The sequence below is a fragment of the Corythoichthys intestinalis genome, chromosome 2 (assembly GCF_030265065.1).
Source record: "Corythoichthys intestinalis isolate RoL2023-P3 chromosome 2, ASM3026506v1, whole genome shotgun sequence".
NCBI classification, from domain to species: Eukaryota; Metazoa; Chordata; class Actinopteri; order Syngnathiformes; family Syngnathidae; genus Corythoichthys; species Corythoichthys intestinalis.
Window position 1 is genome coordinate 59,791,067 of NC_080396.1, and position 22,233 is coordinate 59,813,299.

General features: G+C 39.6%; 1 protein-coding gene across 3 annotated transcripts in view; it reads left to right on the plus strand.

Moving 5' to 3' along the window:
- LOC130910092 (serine/threonine-protein phosphatase 6 regulatory ankyrin repeat subunit C-like) overlaps positions 1-21,578 on the plus strand; it is a 37,539-nt gene extending 15,961 nt beyond the window's left edge. Inside the window, exons 21-29 of one of the 3 annotated variants that reach the window (XM_057827125.1) lie at positions 3,003-3,225; positions 4,193-4,258; positions 4,852-4,939; positions 5,173-5,256; positions 8,334-8,479; positions 8,947-9,029; positions 9,131-9,213; positions 9,338-9,429; positions 10,281-21,578. In XM_057827125.1, the coding sequence (XP_057683108.1) occupies positions 3,003-3,225; positions 4,193-4,258; positions 4,852-4,939; positions 5,173-5,256; positions 8,334-8,479; positions 8,947-9,029; positions 9,131-9,213; positions 9,338-9,429; positions 10,281-10,552 (1,137 nt within the window). In that variant the 3' untranslated portion in view covers positions 10,553-21,578. Of the gene's footprint in view, positions 1-3,002; positions 3,226-4,192; positions 4,259-4,710; positions 4,764-4,851; positions 4,940-5,172; positions 5,257-8,333; positions 8,480-8,946; positions 9,030-9,130; positions 9,214-9,337; positions 9,430-10,280 lie in introns of those variants that run through there. The other 2 variants (XM_057827126.1, XM_057827127.1) reach the window with 2 other exon arrangements.
- The last annotated feature ends 655 nt before the right edge of the window (positions 21,579-22,233 follow it).

The window sequence follows — 22,233 nt, forward strand, 5'->3', positions numbered from 1 at the left end:
CGACGACGTCGACTAGTTGGGGCAGCTCTAGTTTTAACCCCTTCTGCTTAAAGATGGGACAAGAAAATGCTGACTAATGATTTCTTTTCAGTGAAACCTGTGTGTGGTGGCGCTTTGTCACCCACAGACTCTTGCGTTGACAAAAATACAGGACATGTTAATGTCTGGTTGAATATTCCGATCAATTTTTTTGAAAAAGTTTGTGTATGGAAAAAAAGACAAAAATTAATAATGATAGATTTACAATTTTGTTGATTTGTTAAACCCCTCCTCAGGAGAATGGTCAGACCGTGTGCTCTACGAGCTCCAACCTGCAGGTGATTGGCATTCCCTCTTTAAACGATAAGCCGCTCCCACCACTGTGTTTATTGAAAGCAAATTGGGACATTTAAGCAAACATTGCTCAAGCCTTGTGTCTAGGTGTAGCAAAACGCCGAAAGAACTGATTAGACTGCATCAATTCCAGATGGATAAGAAATGTGAAAAGTTTGGACCTCTCATGTGATTTTACTTACTGACAGCGTGTGACAGACAGACGGAAGTCACATTCTTTTTCTTATTTAGCTGGTTAAACTGTATAGTCCCTTGAGGCAACTCTGCCATCTATCCGTTCTCTGCTATCTATCTGTTATATCTCCCCATTCTTCCAACTCACAATTAAGGCCATTAGCCACAAAAACTAATTTTCCAATAAATTTTAGACTTCACTGAGACTTTTTTCATTTTATTTCACTTCAGTCGACCCAGGAAATGGCTTTCAGAAATAAGGGCTGCCCGTTTAAATCCCGGGATTTAACAGGCGTTCAGCGTATGTCTGAAAGGGGCTTTTGACTATGCCAAACCTCAATTGAAATTTTGAAAAATGGGTCAGTGTGACTCTTTTTTGCTGTCCCTGTTTACATACGCCAATGCATAGCTAAAACAACAATGTATCTAATTCCTATACAAGTTTGGCAACGTACACAAACAGATCCAGCCAGACAATTATAGTTTTTAAAAAATTAAATGAAAATAAGGCATTACAATTAACTTCCGTTTTCAGCCTTAGTTTCTGCATTTTCAGTTTTGGCCAAGAGTTAGCATTTTGATATATCTATCTTTAAGTACATTAGTAACACAGTAAACTGAATAATGCCAAAGTGCTTAATAATAATTTAAGATATACCAAAAACTTTTTAAAGAAGATTCTATACTTAGTATAAGGGCGCTTTCACTTTAGACCAAAAGGACTAGGGTCTGGTTGGAGAGCTACCTCGCAACTTGCAAATAACTTGTTGGAAAGGTTCAACATTCATGCTGCGCCAACCGAACTTTCCAAATAGCATCACGTGGACGAAAGGCGCACTCATTGATTGGACAAATAGAAGAGGAATGCCTCCATCCTGGGAGGGGAGGGAGCATGCAGCATTACATGCTGCCTCACAGCATGGCGCTGTGACGCTGCACTTAATGTAGCATAAATTTAGTCTGCCGCTCGGCCAGCAGTGATGTCGCTCCCTCCCGATTTTATGCCGATTGAACTGGTGTATATAAAAAATGCATAGAGGAAATTAAACCACGAAAGGGAACCGTGTGGTACCCCAAGTCACGCAATCACTCTCACCTTTGTGACTTTTGACTGTCAAATTGTCGCCACTTCCAGGAGAGCGAGACTCACGAAACGGCCGCCCCGAAAAGCTCTGCCTATCTTGGCCACTGTCACTCTCTTTTGGTTCGTTCAGGAACAGCATGCACAACACAACCACCATATTAGAACCAGACTCTGTGTATCAAATGCAACCGCTTAGCGCAGAACAACAACATTTGGCTATTGATAATCGTTGGTCATCTTGCCATTGTTGATTTTGAATAGCGTCCACGATGTACTTCTGCTTCCAAGGATGTTCTGTGTGTAGCGTCACAGCCTGGAGCTGCACGCTGTGACTGCACATAAAATAGCAAAAGAGTGCGCTTAAAGCGGACCGAGACCCATGATTTTTGAGCGGACCAGAGTTAATTTCATGTGTCCAAACTAGAGTTCGGATGCGCGTTCACATTTACAAAACGAAATGGACTAATGAAGAAAAAGAACTCTTGTCAGTTTAAAACAGACCAAACAGTGCTAGTGTGAAAGCACCCTAAAAGGTTCGGGAATCAATGGTCCTACAACCAGATATTCCGTGGGGACACCTATGATGTAACTCAACTTTGTTAGTCTCATTTGACGGCAAACATGAACCACAGCAAATTTATTTATATAGCCCTTTACAAAAACCCGAAAGGCCCTCAAATGCTGTACAACAAAGCTGATGAATAAAAGGCAGGAAAGTACTGTACAAAAAAAAATTGAGGTAAAAAAGCAAAAATATTGTGTCACGCTATTAGTCAATACAGCAAATAAAACAATAAACAGATAAAATCACATCATAACACAACAAGTCAGGTGAAAAAGCTTAGCCTAAAAAAGTGGGTCTTTTAACCGTGATTTAAAAGTGCCTAGATTATTAATGGTGCGGATTTCAGGTAGCAGCTATACCACACCTGGGGGAAGCAAGTGCAAAAGATCAATCACCCCACTGTTTAAGTCTTGTCTTGCCTGGGAAACCAATAAAAAGAAAGGTTTTGTACAATGATGAGATTTCTTTATTACAAACTGCGAATTGGAGAAAACAATGCAACAGAGGATAAAGTATGTAACGCAGCGTCTCGCTATTGGTTGAACAAATATGGTATTGCTCGGTCAAATGTGATGTTGTCATTGACACCTGTCAGGCGCATCCTGTTCAACTTTCTAAAAGACAGGAAATTCACAAGTTTTCATAGTAACATTATTAGCTGCAGTTAAACAGTCCATACTACAAATTTCCATCACAGTCTCGACCTTGGAACTTCATGACTGGGGTTCTGAAAATTTTCACTATTTCATGGGTGAGGGGCACTTTAGGTTTAGACTTCGGAAATGGCGCTGTACCCATTTTTTTTTTGTGGTTGATGGATTTAGCCTCAATGGTCGTTTGTTTTAGGCGTTGTTAGGCCACGATGAGTGCGTCTCAGCCCTGCTGGAGCACAAAGCTTCTGCGCTGTGTCGGGATTCCTTGGGTCGGACACCCCTGCATTACGCCGCTTGTAGGGGCCACGCCGAGATCCTGGCCAATCTGGTGCAGGCCATCACGGCCACAGTGGAACTACAAGACAGACTGCTGGACAACAAACAGTATACCCCACTGCACTGGGCTGCATACAAAGGTTTGAGTTCAAGCTACTTGAGGTTTCACCTAAATTTGTATACAGGTAGTCCCCGGGTTACGACCAGTGTTGTTTTCGTCAAAGATGACGACAACGAAAACATTTCGTTAAAGAACATTTTTTTCATGACGATGACGTCATTATGACAAGCCAAAAAAGCGTCTTGGATGACTTGAGCTGTGCTTGTAGTAGGAATAACGGTGTTGACTATATTCGAGTCCAATATATATTCTTTTTTTTATTTAGCTAGCCCATTATTGATCTCTGTATAGTATTGTTTTGCACTTTGAGTAACGACCCTGCACGTTTTGTGCAGGCTGTTTTTTTTTTAAACGGGGAGAAGGGTTACACAGTACAATTCAATTTGCACTTGTTCTGAGTGGGCCAGGAGTTGGGTATTAGTTTTGTGTTGTTTTACAGTTTTAAGGGCTTGGCCTATTTTAATTTCCAAACATGTTATGTATGTTTCCTTAAGTTCGTTATAAATTGTAAGCCACATAGGACTTGTACCTCCCTGCACAGCAGGAATATTGTTTTACCACATTCGTTGTGTAAATCTCACCAAAATAAGGCTAGTGTTGCCAAAGTAAGTCCTTACTTGACTGTCAGTGTACATTCGAAATTGTCGGAAACCTTTATTTATTTATTTTTTTAACTCAAACTTTGTGTATCCGTCAAGCAATACTAGTCTAAAAAATTTTTAGTTTTCTTCAACTAAAACTAGACTAAAACTTGTTTGAATATTCGTCGACTAAAACTAACACATTTTGAAATGACTAAGACTAATAAGTACTTTCGTCCAAAAGACTAAGACTAAAATTAAAATGGCGCAAAAAAACAACACTGGTTACGACGGACCCGACTTACGCGATTTTGACTGTACGACGCCTGAGTCTCGTCGTTTTTTTTGGGGGGGGGGTTTTATGTTGACTTTTGTCTTGTGATGCATGCTTTTATTTTGGTACAGGAAGCGAGCACATGTACAGACGCGCCCACCCCACACACGCACACACAGAGCTGCTGAGTGACAAAGGTGACAGCCTGCACGCATATTTGTTGCTTGTGAAGCATCCAGAGGCACCGGCTGTATAAAATCCCTCTTGTACTGTTTATTGGGCGTTTTCAATTGTGGTCGAATACTTGGGGCAAGTTTATGTGATTGTTTTTGATGATGTGCGGACGCTAACTGATACAACAATAACAAACGATTAACATGTATCAGCAGCTACTTGTAAACCCAAATTTGAATTGCTGTTATCGAAAATGAGACTGCTATAATTTCATTTTATTTTGGTTTCATTCTGCAAGTGTTGATGTTATGAGGAGCTAAATAAAGTCAGCAAAACACTCGGACGTCTGACATAGTCATTTCGGCGCTTAGCTCACTGTCTAGCTTGGCCTTAGCTCCAACGTTTTGGCGAGGACAGTACAATGACGTATAATACATGTATTTTGATAGGGTTTTTTTTTTTTTTATTTATTTAGAGTGTATATAAAGGGTTAAGTCTGACTTAAGCGGAAATCCGGTACTCATTGCCAGCGCAGGAACGGAACTGGTTTGTAAACCGAGGACTAGCTGTATTGTAGTCCATCACTTTTTGTGACATAAAGTGTCTTTGTTTTCAGGGCATGAAGACTGTTTGGAGGTTTTACTTGAATTCAAAACATTTACTCATGAAGAGGGAAACCCTTTCACTCCCCTGCACTGTGCTCTGTGAGTATTCACTATTCAGTGTATTTGTTTCATTGTGAAAAACACAGTTGGCTTTAGTTGGAGTAATCGCAAAGAAATCTGTGATAGTGTTTCGTGAGATCCAAACAGTGAATTAACATAATCTATATATTTTAAGAAATAACCTGGAACCTAGACACTATAATTATTTAACTCATAAGCCAAATGCTAGTCAGTTTGGATGAAAACATTACAATAATGTACTTTGTCAACAGGATGAATGGTCACAGCGGTGCTGCAGAAAGGCTTCTTGAATGTGCCGGGGTCCACATGATTAACACCAGAGATGCCAAAGGAAGGTAAGACCACATAACCCATGCAGTACATCTTTCGTTTTGGCTATGCACGAGGTATTCCAAGACTATGACAAAAATATACTGTGTTTGAAAGTAATACAAATCTAATGATAACAATACCAGTGGTACCTCTACTTATAAACGTCTCTATGAATGTAATTTTCAGGTTACGACATGCCTAAACAAGAAAATATTGCCTCTTGTTCAGAAAGAAATCTCAGGTTGCGAGAGGCAAAAATACTACACTGTAAAAGATGCGTATGTGCTTTCTGCTTTTAAATGTCGCGCCACAAGATCCTGCTGCCCTACTGGTCATAATCTTTCCTATCATGCTTCCGTAATGGGATTCTTCTCTCCTACTCTTCTACTGGCCTATTGTTGATGACGTTTCAATGTTGGGGTTGCAGTACAGTGGCGTGTACAGAAGCAACTAGAGGTGGGAATCTTTGGGCACCGAACTATTCGATTCTCCCCCCGCCCGCCGTGTTATTAGCTGCTTGTAATGTTTTGTACATTAGTTACATAAATTGTACAAAAAGCCTCTCAGGCTTAAATAATCGACTACCGGTATTTCAGTATCAAATTAACAGTTCAAAACGGTAAATAAAATACTTAGGTCCCCATTCTGTATCAGCAGCTTTAAACTACATTCAATTAATTTAATGTTGTGAATCAACCGTTAAAGTTGTTAAAATTGCTCCTGTTATTCTATAATTTTCCTTCTGTCTACTTTCGACATATGAAAGGTTTAAAACTGTTTTAAAGATTTAGGAGTATTTTAAATAAACATCTAGTTTTCTATACATGTGCTGCTAACGCCGCCAAGTCTGTCATTTCACATCTAGTTCTTTATACATGAGATATCTACCGTAGCATTATGTGGGCGTGATTTCTAGCGGCTGTCGGCAGCAGTCAGGTATTATTGTTTTTTTATCTAGCGGCATGAGTTGAGCCAGAGCCGTTAATGAGCTTTGTCATTACCTGGGTAATGACAAGCATGATGTTTACTCTCGGTCCGTTCCTCATTGCATCCCGAAGACCGCGCTGACTGTTTTTTAGTTCCGCTTTACTTGACATATTTCAATAATCGGAATTTGGATGTTTGTGAATCATTCTCGAATCTAGCACCTCTAGAGGCGACGGTGTTGTTGTTTCGCGGGTCGACGTCTGAGCCAAAAGAGCACAAGTACCTTTGCGTTTTTTTGTCTCTTTTTTGAGTTTATTTAAGCCCACAGACTATTCACTACATTAGTAGCATATTAGACCACAGATCTCCTCACGTTTTTGTGTGACGAAGAGTGAGATAGGCGATGGGCATCATCAATCTCATGAAAGAGGACATTGCCTCACTCGAAATGTAAGATTTTTTTCCCTTTGCATTATGTCCTATTATCTACTTCATTACAAGTATTAACTGTTGGTTTAGGTATTGACTAATCGGATAAATGTAACTTTTTTCTGTTACCTTTACAATTTACCTTGAAGTTGTTTTAAGCATGTTGTAAGTAACAAGACAAAATGGATGTCTATTTCCTTCAAAAGTAATATTTTATTACAGCTTCCTAACTTGATTAGTTGTTGCAGCGTTATTAAGAAGCCAGTTTAAACAGTAAGATGATAATTGTTTTCCAAAGTAAAAGCAGAGTTTTGTTCATGTCCTACTTAGACTTGTAAAATAATAATGAAGAAATTTGATAATATTTACAACTGAGAAGTTATACGTATGTTATTTCAAGAATTTAGACAAGTTTAAGGTGAAGAAGGCCCTAAACGATTAATTGGCTATCAAAATAGTTGTCGATTAATTTTCTAATCGATTAGTTGTCGATTAGTTGTTACCTCAAGCTGGATTCAAATGTGTTTGGCTGTTGTTTTATTCTGGTTTCACCCCAATTCTAAAATTTAATGTGGTGATTCAGTAATGCTTGGATTAGGGCATTTACATGTGAAACGTGTCTCTACTTAGTAGTCGTTTGCCGAATACCGGTTTCAAGGTATACCGTGGTATGGAAACCTCAAGGTTTTAAAACCGCTACAATTTTCTGTTTTACCGTCCCAAGGTATTAGGTTTTTTTTTTTTTTTGGTCCCAAAAATGCAGGGAAAAGTCCCTTGCTTGCAGCTGCAAGGCTCAACCCTCTTTCACTGGTTGTTGCTAAGTGTCAGTGAGTCAGCTGTGCTACACTATGGCTGGTATGGGAATACTTCAGCTACAGAAAAGTTAGACAGCCGCGGTTTAGAGGAGGAGGGCCAACCGACATGTAAAATATGTTTGCGGAGAGTGGCTGCTGAGGAGGCAAACCTCTAATATGATTTCGCATTTATACAAAATTAAGGTTAGCAAACAGTATTATGAACATTTCTCACCAACTACGAGAGTTAACTCTAACATGTTTAGTGTGTCTAGCGGTGGTAAAACATGGCGATTTTTTTTTTTTTTTTTTTTCCTCTGGCAATTGTCTGCGTTGAGAAATAGTGTGTGTTTAATCAAAGCATAATACTAGTCATACACATGTGCTTTTTGTGGAAAATAATTGAATTATTTTTGTTCTGATGGTAATAATGTTGAGCTGTGGCTGTGGGTTTAGGCTCACCTTAAGGACTGCATATATTTTCATTTTGTTTAGACTATTTTGTTAATTTTTAATCTTAACATTATACTTATGTTCCAATTTACTAATGTTTTGAAAAATAAAAATCCTGTTCAAATAATTTTTATTTTTTTATAAACCCAGATATGTCAAAGTAACACATTTTAGAGCTGTAATTGCAATACCTTGAAACCGTGATATTTTGGCTTAAGGTTGTCATACCGTCAGAATATCATACCGGCACATGCCTACTATTTACGGAATTTTTGGGTTACAATTAATGTCGTAAGTAGACATACCACTGTACACTTGTTTAAAAATGTTTGGGTTTTTTTTAAATCCCATTTTCATCAAGACATTTACCATTTTAATTATTTCTTAAATTGAGTGTCATGTGCATCCACTAATTCGTTAAATCAGGGAAAATATATCAATTGTATATAAAACACAGTGTAAAGTCCTTAGCCAAACTTTGCTTTGCGCTCCTGCAGGACCCCGCTGCATGCTGCTGCTTTTGCCGAGGACGTCGCAGGTCTTCAGCTAGTGCTTCGCCACGGTACTGAGATCAATGCGGTAGACAACAATGGACGTTCTGCTCTTATGGTTGCTGCCGATAAGGGACATAGTGGCACTGTGGGTAAGTCATCTCAGGGAAACATACAGACTGAATACATCTATCATAGTATACTGTACTAAGTTAAACGTGTAGTCATTATCTGATCCCGTGCTGAATTTGTCAGTCACCCTTCTTCACTCTTCAAGGTTAGGAAAGGTGTACAGACAAGATAAAAAAATCATTAAATAAATTAGATCACTAATGCTACTCACGAGTGTAAGTTTAGCTCTCATGATTTTTCTCATTGAGAAGTAATGTATTGTTTACAAAAAATAGTCTTGTTTGAATATTCAGTTTAGCTTTGCGTGTACAATGTGACATTGTATGCCTTAACTCCTTTTCTAATAACTACTTTTGTGGGGTGGGGGGAAACATTAAAATTATTTCGCCTGCAATTTCATCATGGTTTTTCTGCCACACATATTCCTCAACAACATGCCCCAAACTTAAATATGATATCGTCATAATTTGTCTTTGTGGTCGTTAAGCCATCCTCCTTCACCGGGCGAAGGCTGACCTCACACTGCTTGATGAAAATAGGAACACTGCCCTGCACCTGGCCTGCAACAAGGTAAACATTCACTTGTAATTCTTGTTCCATTCCAAATCTCTTTGTAAAATTTCTCGGTATATCTTACTTTTATATGTTTGTCTGGTTTTCTGTACCTTCAGGCCCATGAAATGTGTGCTCTGCTGATTCTGGGAGAGATCCACAGTCCTACTCTTGTAAACGCAACCAACAGCGCTCTGCAAATGTGAGAATATAAAATGTTGATGTTGTGGATGGACTGGTGAAAACTGTCAAATCTATTGGTCTATTTTATGCTGAGAGAGACAATACATATGAGCAATTGATGTAGTAATTTACCTACTCTCTAGGCCCCTCCATCTAGCCGCTCGTAATGGCCTGGCCACAGTGGTGCAGGCGCTGCTGAGCAGAGGAGCCACTGTTTTGGCTGTGGATGAGGAAGGTGAGCATCTTAACGCATTTTGACGTAGGATCTTCATATTGTTGCTGTATTCATGTTAAATGGATTTTTGGCCAATCTGCATGGCTGGGCAATTCATTGATCTGATCTATTACTGTATTTCCTCGAATCTGATACTCTCCAGTGTAGTGTTGGACAATACTGTATATTATATACCCTGATTTGATAAATATTGTTACAGCTCAATTGGGGGGGGGGCATTTTTTACAACTGACGCTGCAAGATTTCGCTGCTCCTCAAGATTTGCGTGTGCGCCATTGTAGGTCTACACTGAAAAACATACTGAGATGTCAAATTTAGACCATATTGCCCAGCACTACTGTAGGTTATAGTACCCTACTGGTTTTTTTTCCACACATGCAGGCAGCTTTTTCAATGCTGGCGAGAGCCCCTTGACAAACACAGATGGTACCTGCAAAGTCTGATTCACGATGATTGGTGATTTTTTTTTTTTTTTTTTTTTTTTTCTAAATCTGTTCTGTTAAGATGCTCAGACACAGAGAAAAGGAATCTGAGGGTCTTCATAGGCAGGCAGCTTTTTCAATGCTGGCGAGAGCCCCTTGACAAACACAGATGGTACCTGCAAAGTCTGATTCACGATGATTGGTGATTTTTTTTTTTTTTTTCTAAATCTGTTCTGTTAAGATGCTCAGACACAGAGAAAAGGAATCTGAGGGTCTTCATAGGCCGTTGAGTTTTAATGTGCAACATGGGAGTTTGGTGTACTCCCATTGTCGGTGCTATACTGTGTTGTTTATTCAATAATTTAAAGAAAAATAAACGGGTACAGTTTGGGTTTTCATCTCAAAGGCTTTTTCCCCCTCATTCATCAGGCCACACCCCAGCTCTGGCATGCGCGCCCAACAAAGATGTGGCTGACTGTCTGGCTCTGATCCTCTCCACCATGAAGCCTTTCCCCCAACTCGACCCTTCCTCCTGCTCCTGCTCCTCTCCTGGGGTCTCCCCCTCACCAGGCCTCAACTTGCTCAAGCACTGCGGCATCACGGCCACTTGCGCCTCCCTGCCTAGCAATGGCCTCCACAACGGCTACGTCAAAGATCGCCACGGCGCACCGGTGGGCGTCGACGGCTGCCTGTCGGAGTGAGGGACACCATCGCCAGGCTCCGTCATGCTGCTTTCACTGTCATCTACCACCAGTGGGTGTCTCCCTTTAACGTGGCCAAGAGGACCAGGAGAGCACCCGCCTACATATCTATTCTCTGTATGTATGTACGTATGTCTGTGTCCGTATGTGTGAGTGTTTGGTCTTCTCTTGAGGTGCAGTCAAACTTAATATGCAATTAGAACCCCATTCCTCCATCCCAGAGTAGTGCTTACTACGTAGAGGCTTGTTGCTCTACAAGGCCACGCCGATCAAATGTGAAAACCAAACTACCGCAATTTGGCCACGTGGAAGTCATTCGAACCCTTTAAAAGCATCAGTTAAGTAACAGCACTGGAATAAGTTTTACCGTCATATCGTTGAGTGAAGTCATATCACATTGGTGACCTTGTAGAGGAACTCCTAGCCTTCCCAAAAGAATGATCAAAGAGTTTTCTTTAGAGATTTTTTTCCCTTTTTTTTTTTTTTTTTTTTTATTTTTTTTTATTAAATTGTACATTAGCTTAGGTTTTTTTATTTTATTTTAATGAAGGAACCACACAAGGGAAAAGAAAATTGAATTAGCTGAAAAGTGCAATGCTCGTGTACTACAGTACAATCTGAAAAGGGTCACAAAGATTCTGTGGTGTACCTTTAAAACATACAGGTCCTAACTTTTTTTGGCATCGGAAGATAACTAGGTGACGCTGCTGAATACGTACATTAGTGCGCCTCCTTGCAAAGGAGCGCCACGCCGATATCGGCCCCGAATGCCAACACTGACATTTTAAACATCCTAAATGTTTGTTAGGCTAGAATGTTTCTAAGAATATGTTATGACCAAAGTTGAACAACACTACTATGGCTATAAAATTATTTATTTGAGATGAACTGTACTGTACAGAGAGAGACAATAGATCTTGATATACCTCGTCAACTCGTTTAGCAGCTGCTTCATCATCTTCACCCAGGGTCCGTAGGCCTGATGTTTTGTGTTTTGTTTTGTTTTTTTTGTTTTTTAGTAGGTCAGAATAACTACTGTAGGATGTAGTGAAGTGACTGAGGCCTTGTTTATTTGTTAGATGAAGGCTTTACAAGTAATATCTGCCAACAACACCTCATCAGAGCGTCATATATCTGAGCACATAAATGAACAAGCCATTTCAATTTATTTCCCATCTCTTGAACAGTGTTTGTGCAAAGATTTCAGAGTTAGCCTGGTCTGAGCAATAGTTCAGTGTGGCGTTTAGGCCTTTTCTGTTTTTTTCGTGTGTGTGCATGTCATTCAGTGTTGAAGGATTATTTCTTGAACTTGTCTTAATAGCTTCTGTCTCTTGGTGGTCGTCAATTTGAAGCGTATTGTCTGCTTATTTTACTGCCTCCATTGTTATTATTATTTGGCAACTTATGAGCAATATTTTTCTTTTGGCCTTTTTTGTTTGTTTTATTGAATAGACAATCACTGTCACAAGGGCTTTTGTTTCCCTGGAATGTGTTTGGTTTTCCTTTCGGTCTTACTCTGTGACAGATGACCTGAAGACTAAACGAATGGCTCTGCGTGTTTTGGGCATTTTAAACCGTCTGTGTCAACACAAATGCACTGGATTGCCTTTGACGGCGTCTCATCAAATGCCTTTTTCGACCCATGCCTTCCGTCTCTTTAGTTGGACTGCAAAGTGGCAAAAGTATTATGAGCCTCTCCTTCCCCAAGACCGATGATCTCACATTTCCCCTCTTTCGATTGCACGAACCACATACTGTGGATGACAACATTCAAAAATAAGAAGAAAAAAAAAAGTCCCAGAAAGGAGATACATTTGTATATTTGCTTCAACCAACACAGTAGAGATGGCAGTTGACGAAATCTCTTTTGTCGAATATTGGTGAAAATTCATGGAAAGTTCATGGAATCAATTTTTGTCAATCTCTCGGAATGTTCTAAATCCAATTTGCCATAGCTTGTTCATCGTTAGAGAGCAGCTCTAGTCAAGACTGAATGAACAGCACATATCAGTGCTTCAAGAGTTGTTAAGGCAACAATCAAATCCACACAATTATTATGCCCTTCCCCAGTGCTAAGTTCAGGAATAGCAAATATCCAAAAATGTTTTGCTTTTTTTTTTTTTTTTTTTTTTTTTAATTTGTCTCTTCATCCCATTTCTGGTACTAAACATACTAAATGCATACTAAAGATGATGATTGTATTGCGCCGTTAGAGCTGTTAGCATCACGTTTTCTTTAAATTTGTCGTTATTTGGTTCATCTCCTGGCCGTGATAACTTTGTACCGTATCTACTGCTAGTGAAGTGGCACAATTGCACACATTAGTTGACCAGATGGGTGAGGACTGAGACTCACTGAATCCTCCTTCACTTGAGATAACTACTAAAAGTCACACTGGCTCCAGTCCGAAGGAGCCTTTTTGCTAGTTTGCCGATTTGAAATGAACTTGATTATACTCTTGGTTATAAATATAAGGTACATCATTCGTTTGTGATCTCAGGATCTGTGCTAGAAGCAGAAAGCAAAATTAATGAACCAATCAGAATATAGCAGGATGATTAGCATCAGATTGTTTTGTTTTTATGTGCGTAGGATGTTCCATGAAATTTGATTCCTTTTTAGACCTTAATCCCGGAGCACTTAAATAGTCAAGCACGCACTTTCGTACATTCAGGTTCTACGTGTGCAAAATGGAGCAGATGTAATGTATGTACTTATGTTTACATGCATATGTGTTGCTGCTGAATTATAGGAACAGTCGGCGAGTCAGCGATTTGCGCCAAGCATTGATTAGCAAAATGTGTCTCTGACAACTCGGGGCGCTGTCCACTGCACGTTGGCTTTTGATCTCATTTTTGTGTGCGCAAGTGTGAATGTGAGTGAGAGCAAGAGATAACATTCTCTGAGTGGCTGCACCTTTGTGTTGAATTTGCCGGGCAGAGTCACTTGAAGTCCAGTGAGGCGACTCGACATACATTTCGAGTAGGCTCCTCAGAAACACCACACACTCTGGCCATTTTTAGGTGCTCGTCTGTTCTGGCAGGGAAGATATTTTTTTCTCTATAGATGTCCAAATATGACCAGTAAATGGAGCCGTTGCCTCCCTGCAACTATACAATCTTAAGTTAGGATTTATTGTTCTTATACATGCTTGTATGTTGGGGGGGGGGGTGTTAGTTATTAGCCAAGTGTTGTGCATGTGGATGGTCCAATCGTAGCAATAGCGTGAGTGTGAGACAGATTGCAACGCCAGCGTTGCCATCTGCTTAGCCGAAGTCATCCATGCCACCAGTGGATTTGAAATACAAATGAGGGTTTCCACGCAAACTATTGCCAAAACCTGTATACAGGACATGGGGAAACCTCTCGCGACAGCATCAATTTTGCATTCATTCAGGCCGTTTACAGTATGACCATCCAATCTGAGCCATGACTGAAATGAATGTCTGCTCGTTGTAGGTTTCTCCTCAAGATTTCAAGTAGTGCACAATACCCGGTAGCATGTACTGTAAGCTTCTTGTTTTAGAGTATGTGTTGTGGTCTACCTTGAACTGAGAGGCTACATTGAGGTTGTTGGCTAGTAATTTCCATCTGTTTTTAGTGCCAACAACACTTATTGGTGGGGAAATTTGACATCCATTTCATTGGGGATGCCTTATAAACCGGAACAAAACAAGACAAACTAAGGTCTACAATAGAAAATGGTCGCCTATGTTTGACAAAAATGCATCAAAGCAACACCCATTTAGTGCCATAGAAACCTTTATTTGCCTTTAGATGTAGCTCAAATTGGTCAGTAACTTGTTCCCCTAAACACAGGATTATTATAACTATTATGTTTGGACTTGCATGTCTTTGTACCATGTAGGATAAAAGTATGATGAATATTTGCATGATATAGTTGGATACAAGAACTCACTCAGTAAGGTTTTATAATTGGACAAATAGTTTTGGTATTGGCAAAGCAATCCCACAGTTGAGTGTTTGCTTATCAAAGTGTGTGTCTGTCTCAGAACTTATTTGTTGATGTCATAACAATTTGGAGGGAGAAAAGCATGGTATTTTCAGAATTTCTTTACCTCTATGGATGTCTCAGTCTTTACTTGAAACAATACTGCTATATTAAAAAAAAATGGCAAACTTCAATTCAACTCTGATCCACTGTTGAGCCTTTTGCCTTAAAAAGCTTTAGAAAATGTTTTTAAAAAATAATAATAATTAAAAAAGGATTTTGATCCCTGGCAATACCTGACACATTACATCGCCTGTATTTGGTTAGAGACGGGACCGCTAAACTGGCATGTTGGCCTTCAGGTGTCAAGAAGCACACAAATCTGTCACGGTAGCACATAATTGAAGGTTGCCATGGTGCAGAGATTGTCCCAGAGGAGGATAATGCCATATTTGCCACTTTGAATGAATGAATTAATTCAATATACACTTGTAAACAATCAGCTTGGGCTTCTCCAAAAGGGCCATGAAGAGTTCCAAGCAGTACGTCTTAAATATTTCACACAGAAAGGAAACAAAATAATTATGATTTTAATAATAGATCGATAACTATTTAGAAAAACAAATGCAGCTATTTGAAGAGTCCAGAGTTAGGCAATTGTACTAACCAGCCTAAATCAGAAACAATATTGACAGATTTATCACTAGCCTGCGTTTCCTACCTTTACCACGTTGCTTCTTGCTGCACCTTCTCGTACTTTTTATTGGACCTGCAGTTTTACCTCATCTTGTGTGTGACGACGCAAACTTTCAGCTAAACTCCCTTTCCCTGCAACAGTCTTGACCCCACGCATGCATGAAAGAAGGATTTCGTCCTTTTAATTCTAGTTAAGGATAAGTCAAGAATGTTTTTTTTTTTCCAGTCAGTCGGTTACCTGTGCCCGTCCTACAAGATAATGGGTATTGTCTAATCGTAGAAAGGTAGCTATTTCTATCAAACAATTTCTCACCACTGGCCAACCACTTTATTAGCCAAGACTCTACATTCCCTTCCCTCCCTCCCTATCAGTAGGACCTGTGTACTATCAAGCACAGCGGTGGCACAGTGCCTTTTGTTTGTCACTACCGAAAGGTATGGTCTTCCATTTATACTTCCCGGAAGCCTTATACAGTACAGTAGGAAAGGGAAATTTCACTGAACATATTGAACCGCAGTCTGATGGTTCATCCAACACCCATAACTCACACTCTGCCATCTGATCCTTTTTTGTTTTGATTTTAGCCACAAAGCATTGATGAGGGTGGTGTAAATTGCACATTTGTGAAAAAAATTGGTCACATGCAGCATGTGAATGGATTGGGATCAAACGCTATGAAAGCACAAATCCAAAGACTGCACCACAAAGTTCTGTTCACTCTCCCGAAACCTAGTTTTAAGGAGCTTTGAGGATTTATTTTAGTACAGAGTTGATTTGACAATGGGATGCATTGATACCTTTAGCACCAAGGATGTTGTAGCATAACAAAGACATCTTTAAGAAACAAATGTGTCAGAAGAACAAGATCTTGATCAAAAGGTGTTCTATCATTGAAGGATAGCATGAACGACACCTATCAGTGTGTCTATTCACTGATGGTGGATGACAGCGAACAGGCCCACCAACAGTTGGCGAATCGGTGCATCCCAAGCTTGACTGTCAGTAACACAAACTGTAGAAAGACAACCGTGTGGACTCTCTGAGCTTCTTCGGAGTCCTCTCGACTTTTCGGTATCCATTGCCGATTTCCGGCTCTGCAACACACTTTGCGAAGCAGAGTAACGTCGTTTGTTGTGTTTGATTTGTGTGTCATATAGACTAGACCGAGTACAAGTAGGGTTGCAGTAGTAGCCGGTGTGCAGTGTTAATAACCGTGTGAATCGTACTCTAGAAGTGACGTCATGTGTCGTCTTAATTGAGGCATGAATCTTCTTAAACTGACCTCGTTTGGAAATAGACAAAAGATAAAAGTGCAATAACCTTTTGTTTATCGTTGCTTCCTCAGTTGATTATTTAAGATGCTTTTAAGTTGAACACCAAAAGTCACTCAGCTATAGCAAATAAAGGATTTTCACCTGTTTGTTTTCAGAGCGGTGGCATTTGTGTCGTGTGTGTGTGCGCGTGCGCTTTTCCGTTCCTAAAACTGTGATGCAGCTTTGATGAGCAGCCTGCTTGGAGGAAGCACCATGCACAAGTTGGCTGGTAGATAACAATGAGCAGGTGTGCCTATGTTAGTGTGTGTACGTGCATCCTTACGGATGACACTATTGTACTTTGGAATCTTTTATTCCTCCACATATGGTCTCTTAGCTGGTAGACATGTTCTTTTGCATGTTTAGATGTATATGCAGCCTCCTCCTTGAATGAAACATTTCTCCAACAACAACAAAAAGTTAAGGAAAAAAAAAAAGTGTTTAGTCCTGCTGTCTGTGATATATACGGATAAAAGGAGTGTTGAAAATGCCTTATTTGTGTTAATGTTGAGCATTAAAGGTTCTTGCGTGTTCCTACCTTTTCAGCGTGTAGCCTAAAGCTTGTACAGTCCAACTCCTGAGATTTCTATCTACTGTATAGCCTACTGTACGTATTTCCTCACTTTGTTACTTGGAGTTGATTGTGTTTTTTTTCTGAGAAACATTCCCCTCGAAAGTGCCGTTTGTTTTCACCAGCAGAGGAGCAGTGTCTTTTGAGGGAAATGATGAAGGAAGACTTTGCCCGTGTTCATTGTTGAACCGACAACTCAGGCTGGATTTACACTACACAGCCAGTGTGACACAATTATGACTTTCTTCCCCCCTCCATGTGACATACTTTTCATGTGTCATGGCAGTGCATAGTGGGAATAAATATACTCGTGGAATCGAATACGCTGACATTACTTCTCAATTCTTGATTAACTGCACTACTCTACCATGAATGTAACAATTCCTTGATATTCAGCCATATATGCATATCCTCTAGTACCTGCCTACTACGAAATCCAGCATATGCTGGTTCCTGTATGAGCAAACCCAGTACAAAATCACACTGATCTTGCTGGTAGAAAAAACAGTATATGCTGGATTTATTACCAGGGTTATCCTCATTTAGGTTCGAGGGTGAGCTGGCACCCCAACTAAAATCCTTGGCTGGTTGCTACGTACTTTGTACAGATTCATGAAAATATGACCCTGTCGCAAACTTTTCCCCACGTAAATGTTTAGGATCATCATTCAAATGTAAATACCAGACAAAGATAACCCAAATAAAAAGCTATTTCGTTTAATAGTAATTTTATGTATTAAGCGGGGGAAATTCAAGCTACCTAGCCCTGAGTGGAAACCGTAATTGCCCCTTAGAATAGTACAGTAGGTGCTTAGCTAAAACAACTGAAATGAAGCAATTTTTATTGACTGGCAATGAGTCTTTCACATCTCTGAGGAGATATTTTGGCCCATTCGTCTGAGCAGAATTGCTCTAATTCATCCGCACTGTTTTTTGAGTGTTTTAAGGTCATGCCATAGCATTTCAATTTGATTTAAGCCTGGATTTTGACTGGACCAATTCCAAAACCTTCATTTTATTTTTGTGGGTCATTCAAATCTTGACTTTTGTGTGTCTGGGGGCTTGTTGGCTTGCTGCAGAACCCCATGTGGTCACAAGCTGATGACTGAACATTCTCCTTCAGGGTTTTCTCGTAAAACACAGAATTCACGGTTCCATCATTCGCAGCAAATCGCCAGGTGCTGAAGCATTAAAGCAGCCCCAGACTACCAAGTTACCACCACTGTGTTTGACTGTTGACATGGTGTTCTTTTGTTCTTTTACTCAGATGTAAACAACATAAATACCTTCCAAAAAAGTTAAACTGTCATTTCATCAACTACTAGAATATTATCCCAAAAGTCTTGAATCATTCAAATGTTTTAGTGTTTTTTTATTCATTGATTTTTTTTTTTTGTTTGTTTTTGAAGTAACAAAAGCCTTCTTTTTTGTCAGCAGTAGTTTTTGCATTTGAACTTGCAATTTTTGCACAGTCTCTTCTCATTAGGTCATTTACACCGACCATAACTGTGGCAAGGGAGGCCTGCAGTTCTATAAATGTTGTCTTTCGTCCTTTTCTGACCTCCCAAACGGGTCGTCTCTGTGCTCTTAAGGTCATTTTTCTTTTTACCACTGTTCCATGTTTTCACCATTTCTGCATAATGGCTTTCACCATGGTGTACAGTACTTCTTAAAACTTAAAAAATACTTTGTAAATCTTTGCTGACTGATGTCAATTATTTCTTTTTTTTTTTTTTTTTTTATCTGTTCTTGAAATTCTTTGGATTGTGGCATTTTGTTGCAGCGTTTTGAGCTTTTGTTTTTGGCTGACTTCTTTTTATCATACAGGTCCTAATTATTGATTGAGCAGATCTGGGCTTGGGTTTGTTTTGGTGAATGGAATTTAGCTTTTCAAATGTTGAGATAAACCACAGTTAATTCATGATTTAACAATCGGGGCAATTACTTTTTGTTACTTGGTCGAGTAGCTTTTTTCCCTTAATAATACAATTCCAATTTAAAAAGTATTTCATCTATGTGTGTATAAGTTAGCTTTGGCTACAATGCGCACTTACGGTACTATTAAAACATCTTCTATGTAAATCCAGCCTGATCGAAATAAGGCCGCGAGGATTTTTTTTTTTGTTTTTTTGTTTTCCTCTTTAGCGAGCACCTTTTTACTGCGTGGTGGAAGTCGCCTCGCCGTGCTTGATTACTCTAAAACAGAGCCATATTGGAGAACTTGTCCCTTAGGAGCCCCCTTGAATGTGTTATGAAGAATAGCCTACTGTAGGAAAGGATGTGTACCTGCATGTCTTGTGACATTTTAGGAGTGATTGTGTGTCTTTGTTTCATTTATTGGTTTTGTTTAGTCACTGTAGATGTTGCCACCTCATTAATGCTCACAAGCTATCAACAATCCTCACAACTGGACTTGAAGCAGGTGTTGATCTGCTGCTCAGGCAGCCTTAAGTCTAAAAAGAAACAGGTAGAAAATGGGTTGCCTGTTTTAACTTGGAGTGGCTTATCTAGGGACAAACAAGTGAGCCCTAATCAGGAGTGAAATGATTCTGTATCAGGGCATGTGATGAGTTACAATCAGCTAATTTCACAGGGCACCTTTACATTGAAGAATTGTACACAAAAGAGTTGGTGCATCTACCCAACATTCCAAAGTTGACTCCATATTCCACGGTCTTGTCCGTCTGAATAGGCTTGTAATTGTTTTTGCTTTACGGGTGATTGAAGTGGCCTCCTGCGTGTGCTTGTGTGCCTGCGTCAATGACAGGGTTCCCTAGTTAGCCTGATTACCTCATTTACAATATCTGCAAACCTACTTGTTCTACTGTGCGCTAAAGGAGTCAATGCCATCACCAGCAGCAAGACCTGTGATGACAACAGGACCGACCAACGTGTCGAAATTAGATAGAAACTGGGAGAAACTCTTAAAGATAAGGTTTGGTACGGTTTGAATTTCTTGTAAGGTGTTGTGAATTGATTTAGGAGCTCATCGAGTGGAATCAAGAGCTTCCAGAATTTTCCTAAAACCTAAATATTTGATTCTTGACAGCCATATTATATAATCTCATTCAACTAAAAATAACCTTTTTTTATTCTGAGTAAAAGTATTTGGATGGATTTATTTTTTTAATTCGTGTACACTAAGTACGGATCTCCGTTTTATGAGCCAAGAGCTCAGAACACTCAAATGGCTTATAAGTGGTCAAGCATTGCATTGATTTAACATTTGGCGAAAACAAAACATATTTTACCCAATAAAAACGGGGAGATCGAGGAATTGAAACTAAAGTTTACTTGAGGTGAAGTATAAATTTGATGGGCTGTCCAAGTTTTTTAAATTGAATTGGCTCTGCAAGATGAGCTGCCTTACTACAAGTCGACTCACCACCTAGTGGATTTGAAGCAAACCTTGGTGTTTTGCAACGTGTTGTTCTTTGTAGCATTTCTCCTACCTCCTTGTTTTCGCAGCTTTGAATATGCTTTGTTTCCCCACCTTGTTCTTGCTTGAAGAGCTCGCCAGTATGGGAGTAAAAGTAAACTTTAACCGAAGCAATGGTAGTTTAAAAAGAATTGTGTATTCGGTTGTGTTTGTATGTGTCGATGTCTGGGGGTAAAAAAAAAAAATATTTATGAGAAGCATTTATATGACGAACACCACTGGAATGTGAAGCCAGATAATGTCACAATGCAGATTATGATGATAGTCCCCTTTAACATTTAAGTGGCGTACTGCGGAGTCATCTTGTAAAAAACAGGCAACCATGTATTGACTTTTATTTCCCCCTTGAAATCTTGTTTTTCACCTCTGGCTGTAACTGTAATTTCATTCTGGAACAGTATTGATTACCTTGGAATGTGACAATGTTACAAGTTGTCGCTGGTGTGACAATGGAAGGGTGGATTAGTGATTCGGCACCAGGGGTGAGACTGTGAGTGCTCTCCTTGCCGTTTGCCTTTTAAATCCATCCGTTCACTCTGCGTTCTCACATGTTGTGCTTGGTAGGCGTCCTGTCTTTGCGCCCGGTTCCAGCACCCTGCGTTCAGTTTGACAGCAAGGGGTTTAGGATAAGGTTTGAGGTTAAATCCCTACCCCCCAAACCCACCTAGTTTCAAACCCTATGCATCCACCTCCAAAGCAAGACAGGACCGATCCGCCCCCTACCCTCATTCCACCCGCTTCCTCACCTCAGACTTCAACCAGTTCATATTAATTTCTCTTAAGTTTATTCGACAATGCAATCCTGAAAGCACTTTGCCTTGTTATTCCTTTGTGTGAACATGTGAATGATGGTTTGTTACAAGAAAAAAATGTTAAATATGTAAATGATCATTCAATGTTTTGGAAAAACCTGCATTTGTCTTTCTGACATTAAAAGAAAAAAATTATTTAGTGACATTCAAACCTATGAATCTATTTTATAAAATGTTTGCTGCAGCCAATTGGTCTCGTCATTCAGTATTGTGGCTTAGGGTTGTTTGTGTTCAATAAAGTGCTATTGCTAAATATTTACTGTCTGCTGTCTTGATTATTGGTTTGCACATACCGCATATCACTAAATAAAGTACTACATACAGTGCCTTGCAAAAGTATTCGGCCCCCTTGAATCTTGCAACCTTTCGCCACATTTCAGGCTTCAAACATAAAGATATGAAATTTAAAAATTTTTTCAAGAATCAACAACAAGTGGGACACAATCGTGAAGTAGAACAACATTTATTGGATAATTTAAACTTTTTTAACAAATAAAAAACTGAAAAGTGGGGCGTGCAATATTATTCGGCCCCTTTACTTTCAGTGCAGCAAACTCACTCCAGAAGTTCAGTGAGGATCTCTGAATGATCCAATGTTGTCCTAAATGACCGATGATGATAAATAGAATCCGCCTATGTGTAATCAAGTCTCCGTATAAATGCACCTGCTCTGTGATAGTCTCAGGGTTATGTTTAAAGTGCAGAGAGCATTATGAAAACCAAGGAACACACCAGGCAGGTCAGAGATACTGTTGTGGAGAAGTTTAAAGCCGGATTTGGATACAAAAAGATTTCCCAAGCTTTAAACATCTCAAGGAGCACTGTGCAAGCCATCATATTGAAATGGAAGGAGCATCAGACCACTGCAAATCTACCAAGACCCGGCCGTCCTTCCAA